The sequence below is a fragment of the Charadrius vociferus genome, unplaced genomic scaffold, assembly GCF_000708025.1.
Source record: "Charadrius vociferus isolate BGI_N301 unplaced genomic scaffold, ASM70802v2 scaffold126, whole genome shotgun sequence".
In the NCBI taxonomy this organism is placed as follows: domain Eukaryota; kingdom Metazoa; phylum Chordata; class Aves; order Charadriiformes; family Charadriidae; genus Charadrius; species Charadrius vociferus.
This window is the reverse complement of record NW_009648894.1, coordinates 511819-533321: the sequence shown is the minus strand read 5'-3', so window position 1 is coordinate 533321 and position 21503 is coordinate 511819. Positions and strand designations below refer to the sequence as shown.

General features: G+C 41.4%; 1 protein-coding gene across 1 annotated transcript in view; it reads left to right on the top strand.

Moving 5' to 3' along the window:
• Window positions 1–3300: 3300 nt before the first annotated feature.
• Window positions 3301–21503, top strand: part of CUBN (cubilin (intrinsic factor-cobalamin receptor)) — a 146685-nt gene continuing 128482 nt past the window's right edge. The window contains exons 1-14 of the mRNA XM_009887113.1: window positions 3301–3419; window positions 3577–3706; window positions 4080–4172; window positions 5175–5213; window positions 5992–6093; window positions 7030–7133; window positions 10735–10861; window positions 12065–12233; window positions 13018–13149; window positions 14406–14501; window positions 15054–15175; window positions 17363–17549; window positions 19251–19369; window positions 20678–20912. Coding sequence (XP_009885415.1) covers window positions 3301–3419; window positions 3577–3706; window positions 4080–4172; window positions 5175–5213; window positions 5992–6093; window positions 7030–7133; window positions 10735–10861; window positions 12065–12233; window positions 13018–13149; window positions 14406–14501; window positions 15054–15175; window positions 17363–17549; window positions 19251–19369; window positions 20678–20912 — 1774 coding nt within the window. The remainder of the gene's footprint in view (window positions 3420–3576; window positions 3707–4079; window positions 4173–5174; window positions 5214–5991; window positions 6094–7029; window positions 7134–10734; window positions 10862–12064; window positions 12234–13017; window positions 13150–14405; window positions 14502–15053; window positions 15176–17362; window positions 17550–19250; window positions 19370–20677; window positions 20913–21503) is intronic.

Below are 21503 nucleotides of genomic sequence, written 5' to 3'. Positions count from 1 at the left end.
CTACACAAGATGGTGGTAAATTGTAGTCCCTGCTAGTACAGGATGAACTTCAACCAGAATTAGAGACAAATGTTCTATTACTTCTGCCAAATCTGTGCACAACCTATGCTCTTCAGAGGTATTTCGTCAGCCATAATGTCAGTGAGGTAATGAATGATCTGTCCCGGGAGGAGGGGTTCATGCCAGCTCTCCTTGTTAGAAAGAACAGCCCCTATTCTTATGCCAGACATTTGCAGGGTTTCCATTCCATTCCTCCAAAAACTATGTCCCAATCCAATATATTTCAGTAAAATTAAAAGGTGTGGACTTATTTTTCTCCTTAAGATGGTTTATAGATTTCCCAGCTTGGCCAGCCGAAGCTGCCTTCACTAGGAATAGAAAGTGAATTAACTAAAATCTGGAAGGCCTAATGAAATGGAAAATAGTGTGTCATGCCAGGTTTAGATAGATGTCCAGAGCTCTTTCCATCCTCTAATCAGTGCATAGACAAAGTCACCTGGTCTTCAGGTCAACTATTTTCTAAGCCATAAAGCCTGCTTGAAGAGAAGGTGAAAAGAGTTATTTCTTCTTCCTCCTTGCATTAGCAGCTTTCTCCCCATCCTCTATGGTTTATTGCTCATTGGTCATTTGGTATATTGGAGTTAATTAGTTGGAAAGGGAAGCTTGAATCAAAGATTGACAGGCAGCAGAGGGGAGCAATGCATACTCACTATGCAAAAGGAATGAATAGAGAAAAGGAAGGATTTTGTGGGTCACAGCTGAAGTCCAGGCTGAAAACTGTCAGCATAGAAAGGACTTTGTGAGAGAAAGTCCTTGAAGTATGCATACATTCAACCAGCCTGCTAGGAGGTGCAGGTTTAGTTGGCCCATAGTTTTTTTCAAGTTGACACACAACTGACAGTTACAAAAACTCAGTAGACTGTTAAAACAAAAACCAAACCAAAACAAAAAGAGCAAAAAACCCTGACAGACATCAGAACTGACATCATGAATGTTAGTGAGCACTAGTTTAATAGACAGTACCAGGATACCCAGAGGCAGAAGGTGTCCTGTCAACTAGATGGAGACATCAATAATTTATCCATGTTCTCCTATTTGTGCAGAGACGTTTCAGAGCAAAGAGCAGAATAGGAAATAAAAAAAAAATGTGCGAGGACAGATCCTCAGTTGGTGTAAAATATCGTAACTCATTTGGATTGAATGGAGCAGTGATAGTTTTTAATAACTGAGGATACAAGTCTGTATTTTCACTTAAACACTATCCCGTATGATGGTAAAGGACAACACATGGAGATTCCTCCTCATGTTCCCCTGTTCTGGCAGCGATCGCTGATAGACTCAGTCTCCTGGAGGCCACCAGCTGCTGTGGAGCAAGTGAACATCCAGAGAGCTGAGCTGCTGCTGCACCGGTAGGCGTGTGGGATGGACTGTCCCTGTGGGTTCAGGAGGAGCTTCACCTCTGCTTTTCCAGGCCTCTAGGCAGCAGCAGCAACTGTTGGGTTACCTGCATTACAGTGTGAGCACAAGGAAGATGGTCAGCAGGCTAACACTGTTCTGAATTGTGAGGTAAGTTTCTAAAAACACAGATAATAAAAATGTAATAAAAATCTAGGTTTTATGCAAACAACAGAAAATAGTGGAGGTGGTGGGATGCAGCTGATGTAATCTTGGACATTATAGTTATTCATAGTAAAGATCAAGTTCTTATCTGTGGCAGTACCACAGACAGCTGTCCTGGCTTCACCTTCATTTTCACAGTCCACCTCTGTCTCTTTTTGAGGTGACATTAATATTTTTTTGTCAGCACATCCAATCTCTTCCCAGGGTGCTTTGACCTTTTAACATTTCTGTCTGTGAAAGCTCTGGAGTTCATCCAATCCCCCAGCTCCAGGGCATGTCCCACACATCTGCGGGGCATCTGTAGGTGACAAGTGCCAACTGGAGCAGAAAGGAAGGCTGGGCAACATTAGGACATGCAGGAGCTCTGTAGGCTTCATGAAGGTCTGGGGCTTAAAGGATCAGTGAATGGTGGCTACTGTTATCTTCAAGCAAGAGCAGCTACAACTGTTGCTGCTCTTTTCCTCTCAGTAGAGTTTTGAAATGTGAGCAACCTGAACGAGTTGTCTACTAAGCAAAAAGAAAAACTGCAAAGAATGGTGGTTGGCCTGGAGGTTCAGGTAGCTCCTAGTGTGAGGAAGGAAAATGCACAGAAAGCTCCCCTAAGCAGGGAGAGGAAAGCACAGCGAAGTCTTGTGCAAGGGGAATATGGAAACTCTGGCAAGCGAAAGGGAGGTGGGACACGGACTCTGCCATGGCTTCCAGCCACAACAGCGTGGGGGCTCCGGCACAAGTACAGACAAGCACCTGGTTGGGACACTTCTTTTTGAGAAGGTTGCAAGGTACTGCTGAAGGGTAGAGGAAAATGTGGTCAAGATTCAAATTTCGGCTCTCAGAACATGTTAATTTGCATTTTTCAATTACTTTTGAGCCTCCTTTGAATTCTTCCCCGGTCTTCTGCATTGTCTATGGCTGGCCCTAAATTTGGGAGCCCTAGTGTGTACAATGAAGGCAGCCTACGTATGCCAAACAAAATGCAGTCCCCCTTGGTAAGTGATCGTCTCCCCAGCATCTGGGGACTGAGTCATCTTTGAGTCAGAGCAACCATATTTGGTTAAAATTGTATTTTGCTGTTGTAATCCATGGGATGCTGTTTGGTACTGCTAACTTGTTTGTGTCATCTGCCCAATGAATTACTGGCTGGAAGCTTCTCTTTCAATACAAATATTCTTTGCCAGCCACTCTGGGTTTTATATGTGGGTTTGGCTGGGTTGGGGTTTTTTTTTGGGTTTTTTGGTTTGTTTTTTTTTTGTAACAATCTAGGTCCTTTAGTGCTGCTAAATAATCTTTCCTTCACCCGTGTGGTGCAGCGTGTGGGGAGAGCGAGCCGTTCCCGCAGTAGTCAGCTGCAGATTACAGGGTGCTCTGAGACCCAGGGGTGCTCAGCTGTACACAGGTCAAAGGCATAATGATAAAATACAAGCATATCTCAATTAATGATCTTTCAAAGCTCCTGAAACCAAAAGACAGAAAGAGAAAAATGCATATAACGTCTAGATGATTTGCACACGGTCAATCTTTAATTAAGATACCTGAGATAAAGTTTACCCTCGCAAGACAAGCCGGCAGCATGGGCACCCTGTGAATAAAGAGCTGTGTGAGAGCAAAGGGCACCTGAGCTCACAACAATACAATCCAGCACTGGAGATTGCACTTCAAACGCGGGACAGCCAGAGGAGAGCAATGCTCTGGGCTGCTCCTGCTCCTGGGCTTTTAGTTGCATTATTGTTACTTATTGGATTGAGCTGTGAATCAAACCACTATGAAAAAAAGAGGCAGAAAAGAACCACTTATGACGAGCAGTAAGTACTATTGCTTGCAGATGCGTTTGTTCATATGGTGGCTTCTAAGTGCCAGTGATGGGAACAGAATGGCTTTACTGCAGCTCTTTTTTACATGCTCTTTGGCAGATACGTGTAACTAAATGATCTCTTTGTTTTTTTTTCTGTAATACAACAGGCCTCGTTTGTCCTCAGAGCAGGGTAATTTAGTGTTCCATGCCGGCTCCAGCAAAAATATTGAGTTTAGAACTGGACCATTGGGGAAAATAAAAATTAATGAAGAAGACCTTGCAGAACTTTTTAGTCAGGTGATACAGTTACTTTTCCTTAATATGTTTTCATTTTCAGTTTTGGACATTAATAGTTTAATTGTCTTCAGAATTTGTCTTAGCAAATGTTTGATGTGTTTTGCATGATTGTTATTTTGTATTATCTATGTCAGCGCCCTAATGTGAAAGTAAGCTATTGCAGACTCATAAAGTAATCATGCTATTACAGAAAATAATTAAAAGATTAAATGGTGTATATAACAGACCTCTATGTATTTAAGTGGACTTTATAATAGTAAAGTTAAGCAAGAATGTAACTTTCCTAAGCTTTTGATAAAGCAAGCTTGTTTACATTTGTGAGCTTTTGAAAAAGCCAAGCTTGTTTCACATTATTTCTGTTGTTTAAATTTAGGTAAGAGAAAGTAATGCAGAGATTCAAGAACTTAAAAAAGCCAATGGTGCCTCTCAGAACGTGTCCCAGCAGGTTGCTCTGCTGACCTCCAAGGTGAGCCATACCCTTGTTGTATCCTCCTCCAGTGTTCCCAGGTTTCCATTCCCGAAATTAACATCGTTACCTGATTCATTTTAATATTTCTGGACTCCAATTCAGGGAACCAGGGCAGAGTCTGTATTTAGCGTCAGCTGAGATTCTATGTTTAATGTTGAGATACTTATTCAGTAACTCTGGAGACAATGGAAACATTCCTGTAAATCCTGTAATTTCCAGTTACCAGGATTTTTCTTTTGTTCACCATCAACTTCTCTATGGACTATATCCTCTAATATTTATGGAAGTGAAATCCCACTAAATTCAGGAAATTGACCATATATGTTCTTACAGGTAGTGCACAGACATTCCATAGGTGAAATGGGCTACAGGGATTTGCAGTGGAAAGAAAAGACCTATGCAGTAGTTTTGTCACTTCCCTGCTGCTACAGGTTTTCCTCCAACATAAGATTTTGAAACCTGTGTCTGACTTGGTTGAAGTGTCTTTTGTTACAGTGTTGCCACAAGTTCCTCATAGGAAAATATTTTATAGCCTAAGAGACCTCCCTTTAGGAAAATTGTGCTAATATGTATCCATCACATTCCCCGATTCAATGGCAGCTTGCTGTTTGTGATTATAACCCACTGAGATATGGTGAACCTTTTCTTGGCTTTTGGCGTACTGTCTCAGACCTCCGTCCCTCGCATGCACATGAGCACCCAAACAGTCCCACTGGAAAATTCACATTCTCAATGTTGAGCACCTGAATACATCTTCACAAGACCGAGTCTTGCTTTTTGGAGACAAACTGGGACATACTTGAGCTGGCATTTTCTGAACAGCTTAAGACTGAAGTCCCAGTGAAAGGAGTCTGATTTGAACCTCATTGTCACCTGGTTTCACATACCAGCTATTCTCTTTTCTCAAAAGGAAATATTTCATTAGCCTGCCAGCATCCAGCACGTACCTCTGTGGTCACTCTCATACCAAGCACGATGTCATTTGCATTTCTCTTGCAGATCACGAGTCTTGACAACAAACTTCAAAGCTTAGAGCAGGTGAGTAAGTGGGAAGCAAACTAGAGATCAAAAAAAGAAAAACCATGCCCCAGGTAAATAAAGCGAGGTTACAATGATTAAACAGCTGAATGATTTCTTTCCTCTCATGCTTTACTCAGGAAATTTTTTTTTGGTAACAGCAGGTAACAAAAAAAGCCAAGATTTGCAGAGGAGGTGAAATGCCCTCTTACAAAGTATAAACTGAGCAGGAGCCTGCATTCCTTAAAGAAAAAACAGTTGTAGACTCAAGAACAACAGGATACTGAGGAGAAGTAAACTCTTCCTTCACTGATCTGTCAAGATGAGGACTGGAGAATTCAAACTGGCTTTTATATTGTACTGGAAATAGCTAATTTTTAACCGTCACCTGGTTCTCCACTGAGCTTGTGACAAGCCACAGCTGCCAGTAAAAGCACTTATCAGATGAGTCACCCATGGAATCAAGATGACAAGATAGCCCTCCATCTAGATTTGCAGTCTGCTGCCGAAGAGCAGTCTCTATTAATATTTATTTCTTACCAGGCTCTTCTCATCCTAGTGCTTGCTTGTTCTTTGTTCTGTAAGAACAATCATTATTAGTCATTATTTTGTACAAGGATAAGCGAAACAGCTCAAAACCTTTACAAATCAACCTTGCTGAAAAAAAAGGGGGAGGGGGAACCCAAGAAAGAATGGGGGGAAAAAAATAAGAAAAAAAAAAAGTTTGTCTGGAAAATAAATGCTAATGAAACACCAAATAAGCAGGAATCTCATTTTCTCTGCTTTCCCTGGGTTTCAGGCTATCCAGAGGAAAGCCTGCAGTAGTAACCCCTGCGAGAACTCAGGGACCTGTGTAAACTCACTGGATGGTTTCTTCTGCCTGTGTCCCAGCAACTGGCAGGTGAGTCTTTAGCCTCATTAAATGCGGAGTGTGTTAACTGTAAGGGTACACCTGGCTTAGTGTAATTGTGGCAAAGTGTAGTATTTTGGGGTTGTGCAGGACAGCGTGCGATACACTGAACAGCAAAGCAGCAGTATCACACACATTGTTTGGTTGAAGGGCAACACATCTGCTTCTCAACAATATCAATATATACCGAAAAAGTGAAGACCAAACCCTTGGGCCAGACCCTGCACTGTTATACGCAGGCAATAGCCCATGAAGTCAGTGATGCTTGGCAGTTCCCACAGCAGAGAATTAGTCTTTGGTTTTTGCTGAGTGGAGTGAACTGAACTGCATGCCTTGCTGTTGATCTTACGCAAGGATAGAGAGAGAATGGGAGGAGGGAATGATGTTTATTCAAGCTCAAACAAATAAGACAAATGGGGGTGTAAGTAAGCAATCCCATTCTGAGTTTTTTAAATCCAAAGGCATTACTGGCAAAGGCTTTAATGGTGCTGTTACATGCACTACGGATTGAAAAGCTATATCTTCTTTTCAAAGGCTCTCAACTTGAAAGTTGTCCCAGCAAGATTTGGGTCAAAATTGCTGTGCTTTCAGTCTTAATTAAACAGCATCTCCTGATAGAAACAGTTTGAAAGAAATTTTTCTGAGCCTTTTGCTAGCAAGTTGGAAAGTAGGGGGGGATGACAGAACTATGCTGTCCATATGCTTTCTACAAACATCTGAAATATTTTATCCCTCATCTGACTGATAACCAGGGTCACAGAAACACAGCTGAAAAATAGAGTTTTGTTATTATGTTTCATAAAGGAAGCTGTGTTGATAGCGGCTCATGGTTTGTATATCTTTGGAAACTATATTAAACATTGGCTCCACGGTTTGCTTCATGTCTCAGTTATTTGGAAAGTAAACTGGTTTTCCATTTCATCTTAGGGCCTCCTGTGTTCAGTGGATGTTAATGAATGCCAGATTTATGCTGGAACAGCGCTAGGCTGCCAGAATGGAGCCACTTGTGTGAACACACCAGGCAGCTACAGGTAACTTTTCAAAGCTATACACAAAAAAATAATGTAAAATACTTCACCATTTTTGTACCCCATATCACACCTGCAGCACAAGTTCTAGGAATAAGTTTGTTTAGTAGCTATGCACTACAATCCCTGGTAGTCTGAGAGAATATAAATCCTCAATACATGGTACACCTGAGCCCACTGCAGACACAGAGGGCCCTCTGAAGCCGTTGCCTGCTTTGACACAAGAAGAGCAGCAAGAACCAGATTTATCACACAGCCATGCTGGGGTAGGAGGCTGCAAATCGGAGACTGGCTCCGGTGACCTGGCTGTCCATCGTAGGTGCACATGTTTTAATGGAAACTTACTGCACCATGGTGTCCTGATGGAGCGGTGAGATGCAGCATGCTGGTCTGTAACCAGCACTCACCAACGTGCCCACCTAGCACAGCTGCGTTATCATCCCTCCATTATCACCTACCCCTTGAGACCGATGGGAGTGAGGGGATAAAGGAGGTGAACAGCTTTGGACCAGCAAAGGCTTTGAGTTTTTTGAAACCTCTTGAATATATGGGCACCCTCAACCTCATTCCCAGCACACCCCATAACTCTGAGAAATGCCTTCACCCCTCCAGAAAGGCAGGCACTGCTGAGACTGCAGCCGAGTAGGCAATGCACAGTGCTGCCAGGCAGAAAGGGAGGAGAAATGCTGTCTGGAGCTGGCTGTCCGGGAGGGTGCCTGGGCTGCCTGTGTACGGGCCCCCTAGACATGAGTTCCCTGGAGCATATCCTTCTCTGGCTGTGCCCAGCTCCTTAGGAAACGCGCTCCTGTTTACATGGCAAGTCAGCCTGTGAATGTTCTGCATCTTGTTTTCCAAAATGTCAAATAATCTGGTAAATAAATAACTGTCAGATATCAAACAAAGCTCTCCCTGTGCAATGGGAACAAGCGGGCTGGAGAGCATGCCACAGCTTTCTGCAAAGCATTTTGTCTCCTGCTTCAGCACGAAAATGTTAGCCCCCACAAATATTTGCTTGGCGTAACACTGGCTTATAGTGCTTTGTTGGTTCTTGGAAGAACCTCACACAAGGGAAGTTCTCCTGCAGTGCTCCTCACACTTCAGCATTAACACAGAGCCTGCTGAGGTGTCAGTGGTGCGTGATGCTTCCTGTCAGCTTTTCTTTGATTTTAAAGGATGTTTGTAGCTTGCCTGCAGCTGTCCCCAACACTGACATTTGTCAAGGAAATGACACACAAAGCAGGCTGCCTCTACTTGTTGTTTCTTACTGGGCTCAGAGGTGTGGTGTACAGGTGTGCGACTAAATTAAGGTTTGAGAGGACAAACCCTCTGCAAGTGTTGTCATTGTGTTAGTACAGTCATGTTCCTGTAAGTTTTTTCCCTAATGTAATTCTTGCCCTCCTTGGTGCCTGCTGAATCAGTGCTTCCTGAAATGAATCTTTTCACAAGTCATTCAAATCTTAATATTACTACTTTTGCATAACGCCTTCAGGATTATTGAGGGCATTGAGGGATTATTGAGCCCTCTCCCCAATCCCGTTGTACTGTCTTCACAGTCTCCCTTCACATACTGTCTGTCTTCTGAGTACTCCCTAGATGCCAAATCCATTCCCAGATAGAGCATGATACGGTTCTTTTCAACAACTGTGAGAACATTGCTGCTAGTTTTTCTAGGGCCCAGCAGCACAGATCACCCCACTCCTGCTCTGGTGTAGTTATACGGACCGGCATGGAGTTCGGGTAAAGAAAATGGTGATATTTAACTTTCCATAGCCCCTGGTGATAATGCCACGTGAAGGGCAGTAGTGGATCAAGTACTGTCAAATGGAGCATAAAGCAGTCTTCACTCCCTGTTCAGAGTCTTTACTTGCATTCTTCAAGCCACAGTTTAGGAAAGCACTGGAGTATGAGGAAAAAGAGCAGGTATTCAGGAATCACCTTCCTGAATCAGGACCTTAAACAGGACATTGCATCCCTTGGATGAAAGGCTGTGAGAGTCCCCGTGTCCATCAGACTTTTGTGTCAGAATCAAAATAATGGAGGCCTCATCACAATGTGCCATCAGCTATGGGAGAGAATGAAGGCAGTGCATCACAATTTGGCTGAAGCTCCTTGCAGCATGACCTACCTCTTGAAGATGTTCTCTGAGCAATTTAGCTGGGTAGCAGATTAATCTTTTCCAGACGAGGCAGGAGGCAGTGCTGTTGTCCTCCTCCTTTGGAGCCACTCTGATTGTCTTGCTGTGTCCTTTGGAGTCGAACATGAAGCTCTGAACTTTGAACATACAAAGGTGATCTGGTTCCCTGACCTCTGTGCTTGCCCAGGTTGAGCTACTGCACTGGTGAGACGGTGTTGGTTTATCTGCCTTCTCTTACAATAATCAACATGCTGTCTTACAGTACTGCAGACTGCAGTTAAGCATTAAGCTATTGTGGTTGTTTTTTTTTTTTTAAGCCTAAGTTCATCCAGGTTGCTTGTCCTGGGTGCAGTGTTAGTTACCTGCAATTGGCTTATCAAACTGCTATTTCAGCTGAGCATGTGACATCCTGGCAGGGACGGTGGCAGCTTATTAATAAATTGCTCCAAGGTCCAGATCAGCTGCACTGATTCAAATTCTGCAGATAAATGTTTTTACAGAGTAGTTTTCATTAGCCAGCTTAAAAGCAATTCAACAGGAGGGTGTACCTGCCATATGTCTCTATGAGGAGCAGACATCACAGCGTATAACTTGCATCCAAATAAGTGTCTCTCTGTCGTTTTAATAAAAAGCTAGCGAACTGATAGAAGGCTTTCTGCAGGTTTAGGTCCCTTACAGTTTTATTTCAGAGCCTCAGATTTGGTCCATGTGGAAATAAAGGGCCAGAGAAAAGGAAAACGTTACCCAATGGCTTAGAAGCTCCCGGTTTCAGTTCCACCGTATATGTACAGTGCTGTTACTAAGGTGCTCCCTATAAATAACAACATGATGCAGCTGGCAGCCTGCGAGCCAGATCCCAGCTGCAGGATGCATCTCTTCAGCCCATTACTTTGTTCTTCCCACCCTACCAGCCCCAAATGTCTCCTTCTACTCTCTACACTCACCTGAAAGCTGGGCTGCTGCTGAGAGAACAGCTGCCACATGTTGAGGTGTGGGTGTGAAGCGGTACCCCGCTCTCTGTGACAGGCCACACATGGCATTTCTGCGTATTGCTAGATGTAGGGGTTTAGGCACGTGGCTTGAGGGTCATAAACTGAAACACAAGGTTTGGGTGCTCTCTGACTGAAGTGGGGATTTCCAGGCTCGTACTCTGCTGAAGGCTCATATTAGACATTTCTCTTTTTCAGGATTTGCACTTATGACTGTAAAAAAAGGCTGTGGATTCTCCCATAGGGTCAGACACTCATGGATATACACAAATCCCACATGATTCTTAAGTCTCTGCTGAACAGGAGCCTTGCATCTGTGCATGATTATTAATGGGATTGTCAGTATTGCTAAATAGATGGATTTCATGAGGAACACCACATAAAACAAAAGTGTGGAATGATCTCTTACTATGGCAGTATGTGATCTTTAAGTGCTGTACAAAGATGACATTTTGATTTTTCTGCCTGCTTTCACCACTAGCTGCTCCTGTACTCCGGAAACCTATGGGCCTCACTGTGCCTCGAAGTTTGATGACTGTCAGGGAGGATCTGAGATGCTCTGTGGGCATGGCATCTGCGTAGATGCAGACAGGGATCAGCCCAACAAGGTAAGGAACAACATATAAGTTGTACATAAGCACCAAATAATGCTGAGCACCACAAAACTGTGTAGCACACGCTGCTGCTGAAAAGCAGCAAGAAATGCCTCTGTACAACATAACCTAACCTCTCTGTTGTCCCAAGGACAGTGGAAAGAATCAAAAATGCTTCGTGTCCTTTTAGAGGCACTTGCCACAGTATCAGATCTACTACTACATCCATAGGGAGCTTGGGAATGTTCTTTGAATAGTCAAAGTCTCACTTGAAGCATAATATTCTTTCTGTTCATTATTTGGGGAGTTCTAAGCTGCTAGAATCTTCTATTACTTAAATGATTGAGAAGGACAAACATCAAGAATCTGGTTTTTCCTCAGAAAAGGCATACCCATGGAACATTATTGTCAGTGGCCTGGGAGCTGCCACTCAGAGCCGCTCTCCAAATCCACCCTGGCATGCCTGTGCTCTTTAATGCTCCTGTACACCCATACACTGTTCCAGTCACACCGCATATTGTTCATGCTGTGCTATAAAATCATTCCTTTGCTCAATTTCCAAAGGTTTGCACAACTTGTCACTTGTTTTCCGCCCATTTCTGTGGAGAAAGCTTTTCAAAAGGGTTCAGTGTTGGCTTAACAGCATCTGCTCCTGTGACAGTCAACAATAAAGCTCCCATTAGCTTTAATTGGACCAAAGCTAGATAAATGCTGAAATCTGGCCATTAGTTAAGTTCACTAGAGAGAAAATTGTTTTCCTCAAAGAAAATGTATATTTGCAGTTTAATGTCAGCGATGCACATTGCACAGATTACTGAACAGTTTGCTTAAAAGAAAACAGCCAAGCTGATTTCAGGTTGCTTACACTGATCTGTTTACCCTGGTTACAAAGCAAGTTGATGACTTTTAATTATGTTTATGTACAGCTCATAATTGCTGTTCATTTTCTGGGAGCTTTGGGGTAAATTACGGGTTTCTTTTATGAACATAATGAATGAGCCTGTTGTTGCTTCCACAATGTAAACAGGTAAATTCAGAGGAAGAAGTAGTCTGAGAAAACTACCAAAGCAACTTATAAAACAGAATGTGTGAACTATGTAACACTCTGAAAGCTTTCTTGCTATAGTCTAAAAGACATTTTATAAAATGAACTCCTCCTGCACTTTTCTTGACTGTTCTAACTCTCTTAAATATGTAATGTGGTGTTTGCTGTGGCAGCCCAAGTACCGCTGTATCTGTGACACTGGCTGGATGTCCCCTCCTGGCAGCCCTGCCTGCAGTGCTGATATAGATGAATGCAGCCTCCCTAATCGTCCGTGTTCACAGAATCCACTTGTGCAGTGCCACAACACACCAGGCTCCTATTCGTGTGATCCCTGCCCCTCAGGTATCACGTCCTTCTGCTCTCTCAGGTGGGAGGGGGTGGCAGCAGGTAGTACTGCCTATATGTCATAATCACAGACACAGCATCCAGATGAGAGTAACTCCATGAAATGCTTTTGTCTGTATTCGAGTGAATAAATGCCTCCAGGTTGTCTTATCTAGGTAAAGTAGGCAGTGGAGTCTAATGCATGATTTATCCCATCCTAAAATGAACATCTAAATAAATCTGATGTACCTTCATGTCCATAGGTACTTTCATGTCCATCTTGTTTTATTGCCTTCATGTAATAGGTCTGAGGTACCTTCATGTCCATGTGCTCACTGCCCTAAGGCAATACAAAAACCTAATTGTCCCCTCAAGCTGTATAATCTATGATTCCTTTTCCTGAGCTGGGTAGGTAGTGTGTATTATAGGAGGGGTATTTAAAGGACTTAACTGGAGTTACGATAAAGCTTTGCCTGAAATTGTACGTGTACTTTGTTCCAAATTGTACATGTGTGCAGTAGACCAGAACTGCCTCCTCTTTAGGTTAAAGTGTGTTTGATTCTGGAATATCCAGAATACAGTTAAAATAAAATGTTCTTGCACACACGTCTCCACTCTGTTGTGTTTGTAATCTATTTTACAGACCAGTATTAATTTTCATCAGTTATGAGAAGGACAGGTTAATGAAATGAAATTCAAAAGTCATATTTTTCTGCTCTATGAAAAGATCTTGTCAAAGAAGAAAATGAAAAGGCCAGACGTTTTCTACTTTATTGTCTCTCTCTCCTGTGTTTCTTTTTAGGCTGGCAAGGAAATGGCTACAGTTGCCAAGACATTGATGAATGTGAAAGTAATAATGGGGGCTGCTCAACAGCACCCATGGTTCAATGTATCAACACAATGGGATCCTTCCACTGTGGGCTCTGTCCACCAGGTAAAATGGATTTTTTTTGTTGATAAAACTATAGAAAGGCTTAAAAGATAAAGACTCAACATGTTTAAGCCTGTTTTATGGTAGTCTTAAGAAGCTGAAGATTGGTCTTATATATAGAAGTATCACAGACACAAAGCAATACTGTAATATAGAATGCTGTCATGGTTTGGGCTGGGCTGCCCACTAAATGAATGGCAGATGCTCTGCTCTGAAGAGTCTGAGTATATTCACACTGCTTCAGCTATTAATGACATTTTGTAGAGTATGTCTCTAATGATGACCCCCTGAAATGTATTGCTCTTGTACTAGGTAGCCATTTTCAGTATTAAAGCTGTGATTTAACAAAGTACTTCTTTTATAAGATCATTAATGGGAAACAAGGATTGCATAATTATGATAGTAGTTTCATTGTATTAATTGAAAGAGTATCCCATGTGCCATAAATCAGCTGTATTTTCTGTCTTAAAAAAGCCTAGGTAATTGTTTGTCATGCTCTGAATGTTGTCTAAGAAGGCAGTGCTTCTCTTGCAGTACAGGTCAAGCAGTGGAAGCTGTGACTTATGTCTTTGTAATTTGTGGTTTATGATTTAAAATGCTTTATGAAGCGCATGCTATCAATACTAGAAATACTAGCAGGAAAAAATGTTTCTACTTAACCTTTCGATTGCTACTTAAATGGCAACAGACTGCAAGTAGTGAAGGCTCTCGGTTACTGAGCACTGATGGGCTATCACCACACTGGAAACACAGAGTCAGACAAGTTTTGATGAGGTGTAGTGGACCTCAGCTCTGGCCATGCAGAGTCATGCTGCGGCACTTTGGTCCTGCCAAGCCTCCCGAGAGGAGCTTGGATGTTGTGTCTGAGACCCAAAAGCAGTTCTGGCACACAGTGGAAGCCCGCAGGAGGTCAGGGCTGGCTGGGTGCAGAAGTGTAGGGAGGGCAGCACATGGTGGCTGAGAGACCTGAGCTCCTATGGCCTCACTCTGACCCCACCTATATTTTGGTAATACTAATATACCTTTTTTCTAAAATCATGGGAGGATTTAGTTAAAATCAGAATCCATCCCTGCAGTGTAGGAACAAAAATAAATATGCCAGGATATACTCCAGTTGTGATGTCAACTTCTTTTGAACTGCAGAAGACTATGATTTTACACCATAAATTATTTTTTTTTCCTCACCTAATGATTGTTTAGCTGACAATATTCAGAGAACATAGTTTGTTATAGACTAACTGAGATTTACCTCTGAACAGGTTATGAGGGAGATGGTCAAACATGTACGCAGGTTGATATCTGCTCAATAAATAATGGAGGATGCCATCCTTTGGCTACTTGTACCTCAGCTCCAGGTATGGTGTGCTCTTAAGGACTGTAAGTAATACCAGTGTGAATCTCAAGGAGGGTTTGGTTAGGCTGAATCCACTTTGTAGCACCGTATTTATATTACAGCCCCTTCTCAGTCAGTTTTGCCTCATCCAAAGGAGTTTACAGGCAGGTTAGCTAACACCAGCAGGCTTTTCCACAAACACTGACAGAAATAGATTTACGCTCCACCAAAGAGTAGATTTCATCATAAAAATGTGGAGAGCTTCACCTCTTTGATGCAGTTTTACAATTTCAGCCACTTCTGCTATTCTTCTCCTTTCCCTAAATACCTTTTGACTGCTCCTATCACTTCCCACAAAGGTGACCTTGGACTCTCAGATGCCCATAGCAAAGGAACAGTAGGGATCTTTCCATGGTCGAACTGGACACTGACCAGGGAAGGTATCAACAGATCAAATAAGTTAAAAGCAAAGCCTTTATATAATTCTATGTGTCAAGGACCCTTACTGTCATGGTTGGTTTTATCATTGTAACAAGGACCAAATTCTTTTCTGAATCTTGTCTCATCTCCCAAGGGCCAATGCCGTTTTGTTCCTGCATATCTGGGTACACTGGAAGTGGATATGGGCCACATGGATGCTCTCCTCTCAGTGATATCTGTCAGCTGCAAAACCCTTGTGCAAATGGGCAGTGCTTGGTAAGTGCTGGACTCCTCACACTTTGTGACAGTTAATAGTTATAACCAGTGACAACAGGGAGACTGGTGAGACCAAAAGCTGAGTGCAGACATACTAAAGGTAATGAGGCAAAGTCAGAGGGGAATGAGATCAACAGATATACCTGGGGAAAACAAAGTGAGTTTCAGGGCACACAAGCCACTTCTTTGTGTTTGAAGTAGAGGCAGCAATCTTGGCAGTAAAAACCTGAGAGGTTGTATCTGGTACCCCAGGCTAGCGATGGGATGCTGGCGTTGGTGGGGGAGAACTAATGAATGGCTGTCCCTGGTGGGGCAGGAAAGTGATTTACCACCATGGATCATGGTGGAATTACCCATCAAAATAAAACCAGTATGTCTGCTGACCTTCAGGCTGCTAATATCCAGTACGGTTAGTTACATGTTCTAGGCTGATCTTGTTAGAGTCCACCTGGAGTCTCAGGCTGTTTATACGGATATGGAAAGGGTTTTTCATGGGAATTAATTGTACCTGCAGGTAGCTGGGTGTTCTGGACCTTTACTGATTGGTGGTGTGAATTCATTCTCATGCACAGTGACAACTATTTAGTTTGTCCACACGGACCCTGTGAAGGCCTTTTGTCTTCTTCAGTGAGGTGTGCTGTGCTGAGGAAAGTTCACGCTTTGGACCTGGGGATTTTGATAATTCTGTTGTTGAGGATACTTATTATTATGGTCTTGGAGAAATGTTTGCAAATGGTAAATTTGTTGTTCCAGTAGCGCCTGATCCCATTTGTCCACATTGGTCTGCAGATATCTTCCTTTTGATGATCCTGGGAGGCGGGGGAAAATGGGACATACAACATGGATTTGGTAGTATTAGGTTAAATGTTGGATTTGATGATGTTAAGGGTCTTTTCCAACCTAAATGATTCTATGATTCCATGATATTTTACCTTTTCCCACTTTCTGTGTGAAAGGAGACAATCCCCTCACCTCCACTCCATCCCTTACCAGCATTCCTCCCTCTCTTCTGTAAGTACCTGTTGTCTTTTCACCCAGGTACTTAAAGGGCCTTTTGTGCCCAGATCTAATCTACCTTTTCCGACTATTTAGAAACTATTTATTTTAGTCAGTCTATTAAAAGATATGACATCTTCCCCTAAATATATCCTAACATACAACTGTAGGCAATCATGGCTACAAACTCCTACTTAAAGATAATAACACAGTCAGATACTTCAGTAATGGGACTACAGAGCATCTAATAAAATAGAGGAACAGGAGAGCTATATTTGGCCAGCGTAATGACAGGTGAAATGTAATGTTAATTAAATAACAGGCAATGCAGATCAGAAAGCCCCTTTTTATCTCCTAAAGCAGCATTCTACACCCTAAGTACAAATTAAAATCCTCTTCTATCATGCTGAAAATCTCTGCTCAGAACACAGAGGACATGAACATAGAATGCGAAAGGGAACAGAGAATGTAGCATGCTGATTGTATGTCATCAAAGATGGGATTGTTAGTGTTTGACTTGGAATACCATGTTCTGCTTTACCTGTAAAAAGCGTGTCTATAAAACAAGAAATATGAGGAAAGAGGACATAAGAAATTAAAAGTTAGAGATATGGAAAGACTTGATAAGGAGAAGTAGTAAAGGTTGAGACAAAAGAAATGGGAGAGAGACATACAGAATAAGGAATAAGGCAAAGAAGGCATGAAATTATTCCCATTTAACTTTCCTCAGGGTGAAAATGAAAGTTAACAGCCCACGTAACTGCAGTGCAGACTTCCTAGAGAACAGGCTTGAGAGAAGTGATTTATAAACCACTGTTATCTTGACTTGCTATTTATAAGGTTTAGATAATATGATTGACTTGTTTCTAGGGTGATGATTTCAAAGCCAAGCAAACGGTTTTCTGAATGCTAAATGAATAGAGATTTTGACTTTTTAGAAAGTAATTTGAAAGAGCCCTGCAAAGAAATAACTTAATAGAAAAAGCAAAGAGCTAGATAATCTGATTAGGCTTTGAGTTTATTTTGGTATTTACCAGTGATCATCAAGGCCATTAAATTCCAAATGTTTTATTTCTTTGCTCTGATATCTCCACATCAAATAAGTGTAAATATCAGTCTTTCTGTTGACTGCATTGATTCCTTTAGGTGTTTCATGCTCATTACGTTTATTGCATTTCCTTATACCTGTAGGCAATGATCTCTGGATATTTCTGCCTGTGTAATGCAGGCTGGACAGGCCCTAATTGTACGGAGAACATTGATGAATGCATTAGCAACCCATGCCAGAATGGGGGAAGCTGCACCGACGGGGTCAACAGCTACTCCTGCGAGTGCACCAGTGCCTGGACAGGACCCCAGTGCCAGACTGCCCAGCAAGGTATGGCCGGGACCTCCTCCCCAGGAGAAATGGGCCACCGGGCTTCAACGAGTGGATGCTTGGTATACACGATTAATATGTGAATAAGAACCAAGTTGTGATGGAAAAAAAACCAACCCTTCTTGGTAGATTATAGGTCCCGACCCAGAGTCCTGTGGAGTCAGTTTACCATGAGTTTTGTTTATAGCTCCCTTGTTTAGCAATAGAAACATAACAATGAAGTTGATCTGCAGGCCCACTGGCCTTGCCTAGATGCCAGACATTCTAAAATCACATCTCTGTTCCTGAGAAAGTGGTCTGGTAAGCTGGTTGGGAAAGAGGATCTGATATAAGGAGAATTGTGCATGCCTATTTCATTTTTGCGAGACCAAGAGTTCCTGATTTTTTTCGTCAAGACAAAACACCAGAAAAAGTTTTCAAACAGAAATCTAATGAAAGATATTTCATCCGTGAAAATGGGGGCCTCTGAGTTTTATAGAGTGACTGCAAGGTCCTGCCTTTAACATTTCTTCTTAATAAAACTTTTTGTTTGTTTGTTTGGGATTTTTTTGACATTAATTTTAATTAAACAAGGTCAGGATAACAATCCAGTGAGCATCCCTGTGGCAACCATCTGTCAGATCTCTCATATTTATTGCAGGTTGCTGTGAAGAAAGCAGATTAGCTTTTCACAGAATACAGAATGTAAAACTTTCACTGAGCCCCTGTGAAATCTACTCTATTTTAGACCTAGTTCAGCCTCTTCCCTGTTTTCCTTAAATATCTAACCAGTAATGTTTTACTATTAAGCACGTGTGGAAAAAATTCATTTCTAACCATTCATAATAGAAGGGAAAGAAAACCATTTTTTTATCCAGTGAGAAATTACAATGCATCAACTTTTTTTTTTTTTTTTAATTCCTAGTCAAGGGAAAATAATACATTTTATGACATGATAATTCTGAATCTGTTTGAGAAATGGTGAGAAGTTTTAGATGAACACTTCAAACAAAATTATATTCTTTTTATCATTCCTTGAAACAAAATACAAATAAAATCTCAGTTTGATGAGAATTGAGTATTTCTTTAGCATCAGTTGCTTGTCGTACACTGTAGCTATACGTGCATTGTACTTTGGGTGCTTTATAGACATATTTTTCTGTAGCTGTTTGGGATTCCCAGTTCACAGCTCCCATTCATTGAATGGGTCAGTGAGAGAAGAGACCACGGTCTACCACAAGATGTACTATCAGGCCCAGAAATCTGAACAAAAAGAATAAATGGGACAATAAATCATCTAAAGGATAACTACTATGATGCACCACTACTGAGAAAAATTATATATAATGTTAGCTTCAAAATGTTATTTCATTGTAGGTGAAAAATTTAAGGATGCAATCTGGAGGTAACGTTCTGGAAACAAACTAGTTTATGGACATTTTCCTGAGACAGAATCAACATCTTTTGGCAGTATCCACATATTTCTGCTGAAAACCTTTGCTCTTTTTCCAGGAACTATTTTTCTTCCAGGGAGTCATTTTGCTCATTTTTTTGTGATGTCATTCCACTTTAGAGGAAATCCTGAAGAGTCTTTTATAGAAGTATCTTTCACCCTTGTTTTAAATATTTAGGAAGCCAAAGCTATGCAAGAAAGTTAAGATTTGTTTAAGTCTGTATAGTGATAGCACAAATTAATCTGTTCAATTTTCTCTCTTTCTGCAGTTTGTGGAGGATATCTCTCAGGCCTCAGGGGGACTTTCAGTTACCCTAACAACCCAAACAGCCAGCAGTACAACAGTGGGGTCAGCTGTGCTTGGGTTATTCAAACTAATCCCAACAAGGTAAAATAGAGTTCAGGTTAAAGAAACCTTCACTCTGCAGGACCTCTCAGCTCATCTGAGCAAATGTGACTGTCTTCATGCCATATATTCCAATATTGTGATCAAATCTCCTCAGCTCCAACCCCCCAGTTTTTCAAAAAGATTAAGTTTCGGATCCTTACAAGCCTTCAGGCTCCTTAGGCTCAGAATTTGCCCGGGTTATGTTTTCAAGGTTTTTCCTATGCAGCTGAGGGTTAGAATTTATTCACCTACCACCACTTAGAGAAGGTGCCTGTTTTACATTGCTTTAGAATGTGGTCTGTGAATAGCTGCATGAGAAAATCTCTGCTCTGCTGGGCTCCACAGTTGGTTCGTGAGCTAAGTGACCCCAGAACAAACTCATTTTTCTGATTTCTGAGTGCCAAAAATGTAGAATGCTGAATTCACACTGTCAATGGCTTTCTGTAATAACAACATTTGATATTTTTTTTTTAGGATTAATTTTTAAATTTTGCACTCAAATGCATATTCTGATTCCAATCTACAATTCCACTTGAGTTATAAATAACAACTACAAAATATGTTACTTCACACTTTAGCATGGGACTTCTTACTTGGCATCTAAATATTTGATCTATTTTTGACATTTCATGGAACGAATTAAGTAGTTTTATAAACCAGTGGTTGCTTGTGGTTTATACACCATTATATATATGTGTGACATCCTCAGCTTTAAGCCTGAGAGCCACTACTGTCTTCAGCAGAGCTATATTAAAGCACGTCAGTGAGGAATCTGAACCTATATAAAGCTGTGTATGTCACTAAGTATCTAGAGTGGGATTATGAGACACTGATTTTATATGTGCAAAAAAAGATCATTTCTTTTTTAAACTCCCATGATAATACTTTCAACCATAGCAAGGATGAGAAATGGTAATTTTCTGATGAGAAAACTGTCATGGGAAACCTGGAATGGAGTATTTTGTGTTGTATTTCAATCCTTTCACATGGCTTGAAATATGTACACATATATATTTCCCATATATAGCAGACACTTTAGTGTTATTAGTTTATAGAAATAATGCTCTTTCCAGACACTTCCCTGTCCAAATTCCTTCCTATCTATCTTCTCTCTTTCCTTCTGATCCTTCAGATTCTGTAATATCTTCTGTCCTGGAACTTTTCAGGAGATGGCATAATGGCTCCAAATCTCGTAGATTCTCATAGTTGCATGAACACATATATCTGCTCTACACAGAGTTACTGCATAAACAGTGTCTCAGCAGATGGAAAAAAAAAGAAATTTCTTGTTTTGTTACTTCCTCTTAGATCCTGCGTATTACTTTCCCATTCTTCCAACTGGAGGCAAGTAATGAGTGTAACTCTGACTTCCTTCAAATCCACGATGGGCCTTCAGCGTCAGTGCACATGCTGGGAAAATACTGTGGTTCCTCACCTCCTCCAGAGCTTTTCAGTTCCCACAACTCCCTGTATTTTTGGTTCTACTCCAACCACACCATTACAGCTGGAGGTTTTACTGTTCAATGGGAATCTCGGGATCCTGGTAAGCTTCATGAAATGTCAAGTAATTTAGCATCTTCATGGCTTTGGAACAAAATGAATGACACATTTCCCTTGATTAGGAAACATTAGGAGCAGTAGGACAGTATTTTACTAAGGAGTGAGGCTGGAATGTAGACATATATGTCGTTTTAAAATATTTAAACTCCAACTGTAGGCCTCTGCATGAATAACTTTCTGCTGGTTTTTAAGGCTGTTTTATACCTCCTGTGAGGAATCTCCCAAAGAGCATATGTTCCTGGAGATACCATTCTTCTGATTAGTTCTCTTTTCTCACAGAAGTATCTAGTACTTTGAGCAAGCAAGTTACCTCTTTTTTTGCCACTGATAATTTCCAAGATGCCAAAGAGTTTGAACGGCTGTTTCCAAACATGACAGAGTGTTGGGAATTTGATTTTAAATTATCTGAGATTTTCAGTATGATTTGCTTTATGTTTCTGCCTGAATTCTTGGTAACGCCACTTGTGTGATTCTTCCAGGTTGCCTGGCAGCATGTTTCTAGAGATAAACCCCAAATCATCTTGTGCAACATCAAGCTCACTTCAATGTTCTGTGTATTATCTAGAAACAAAAT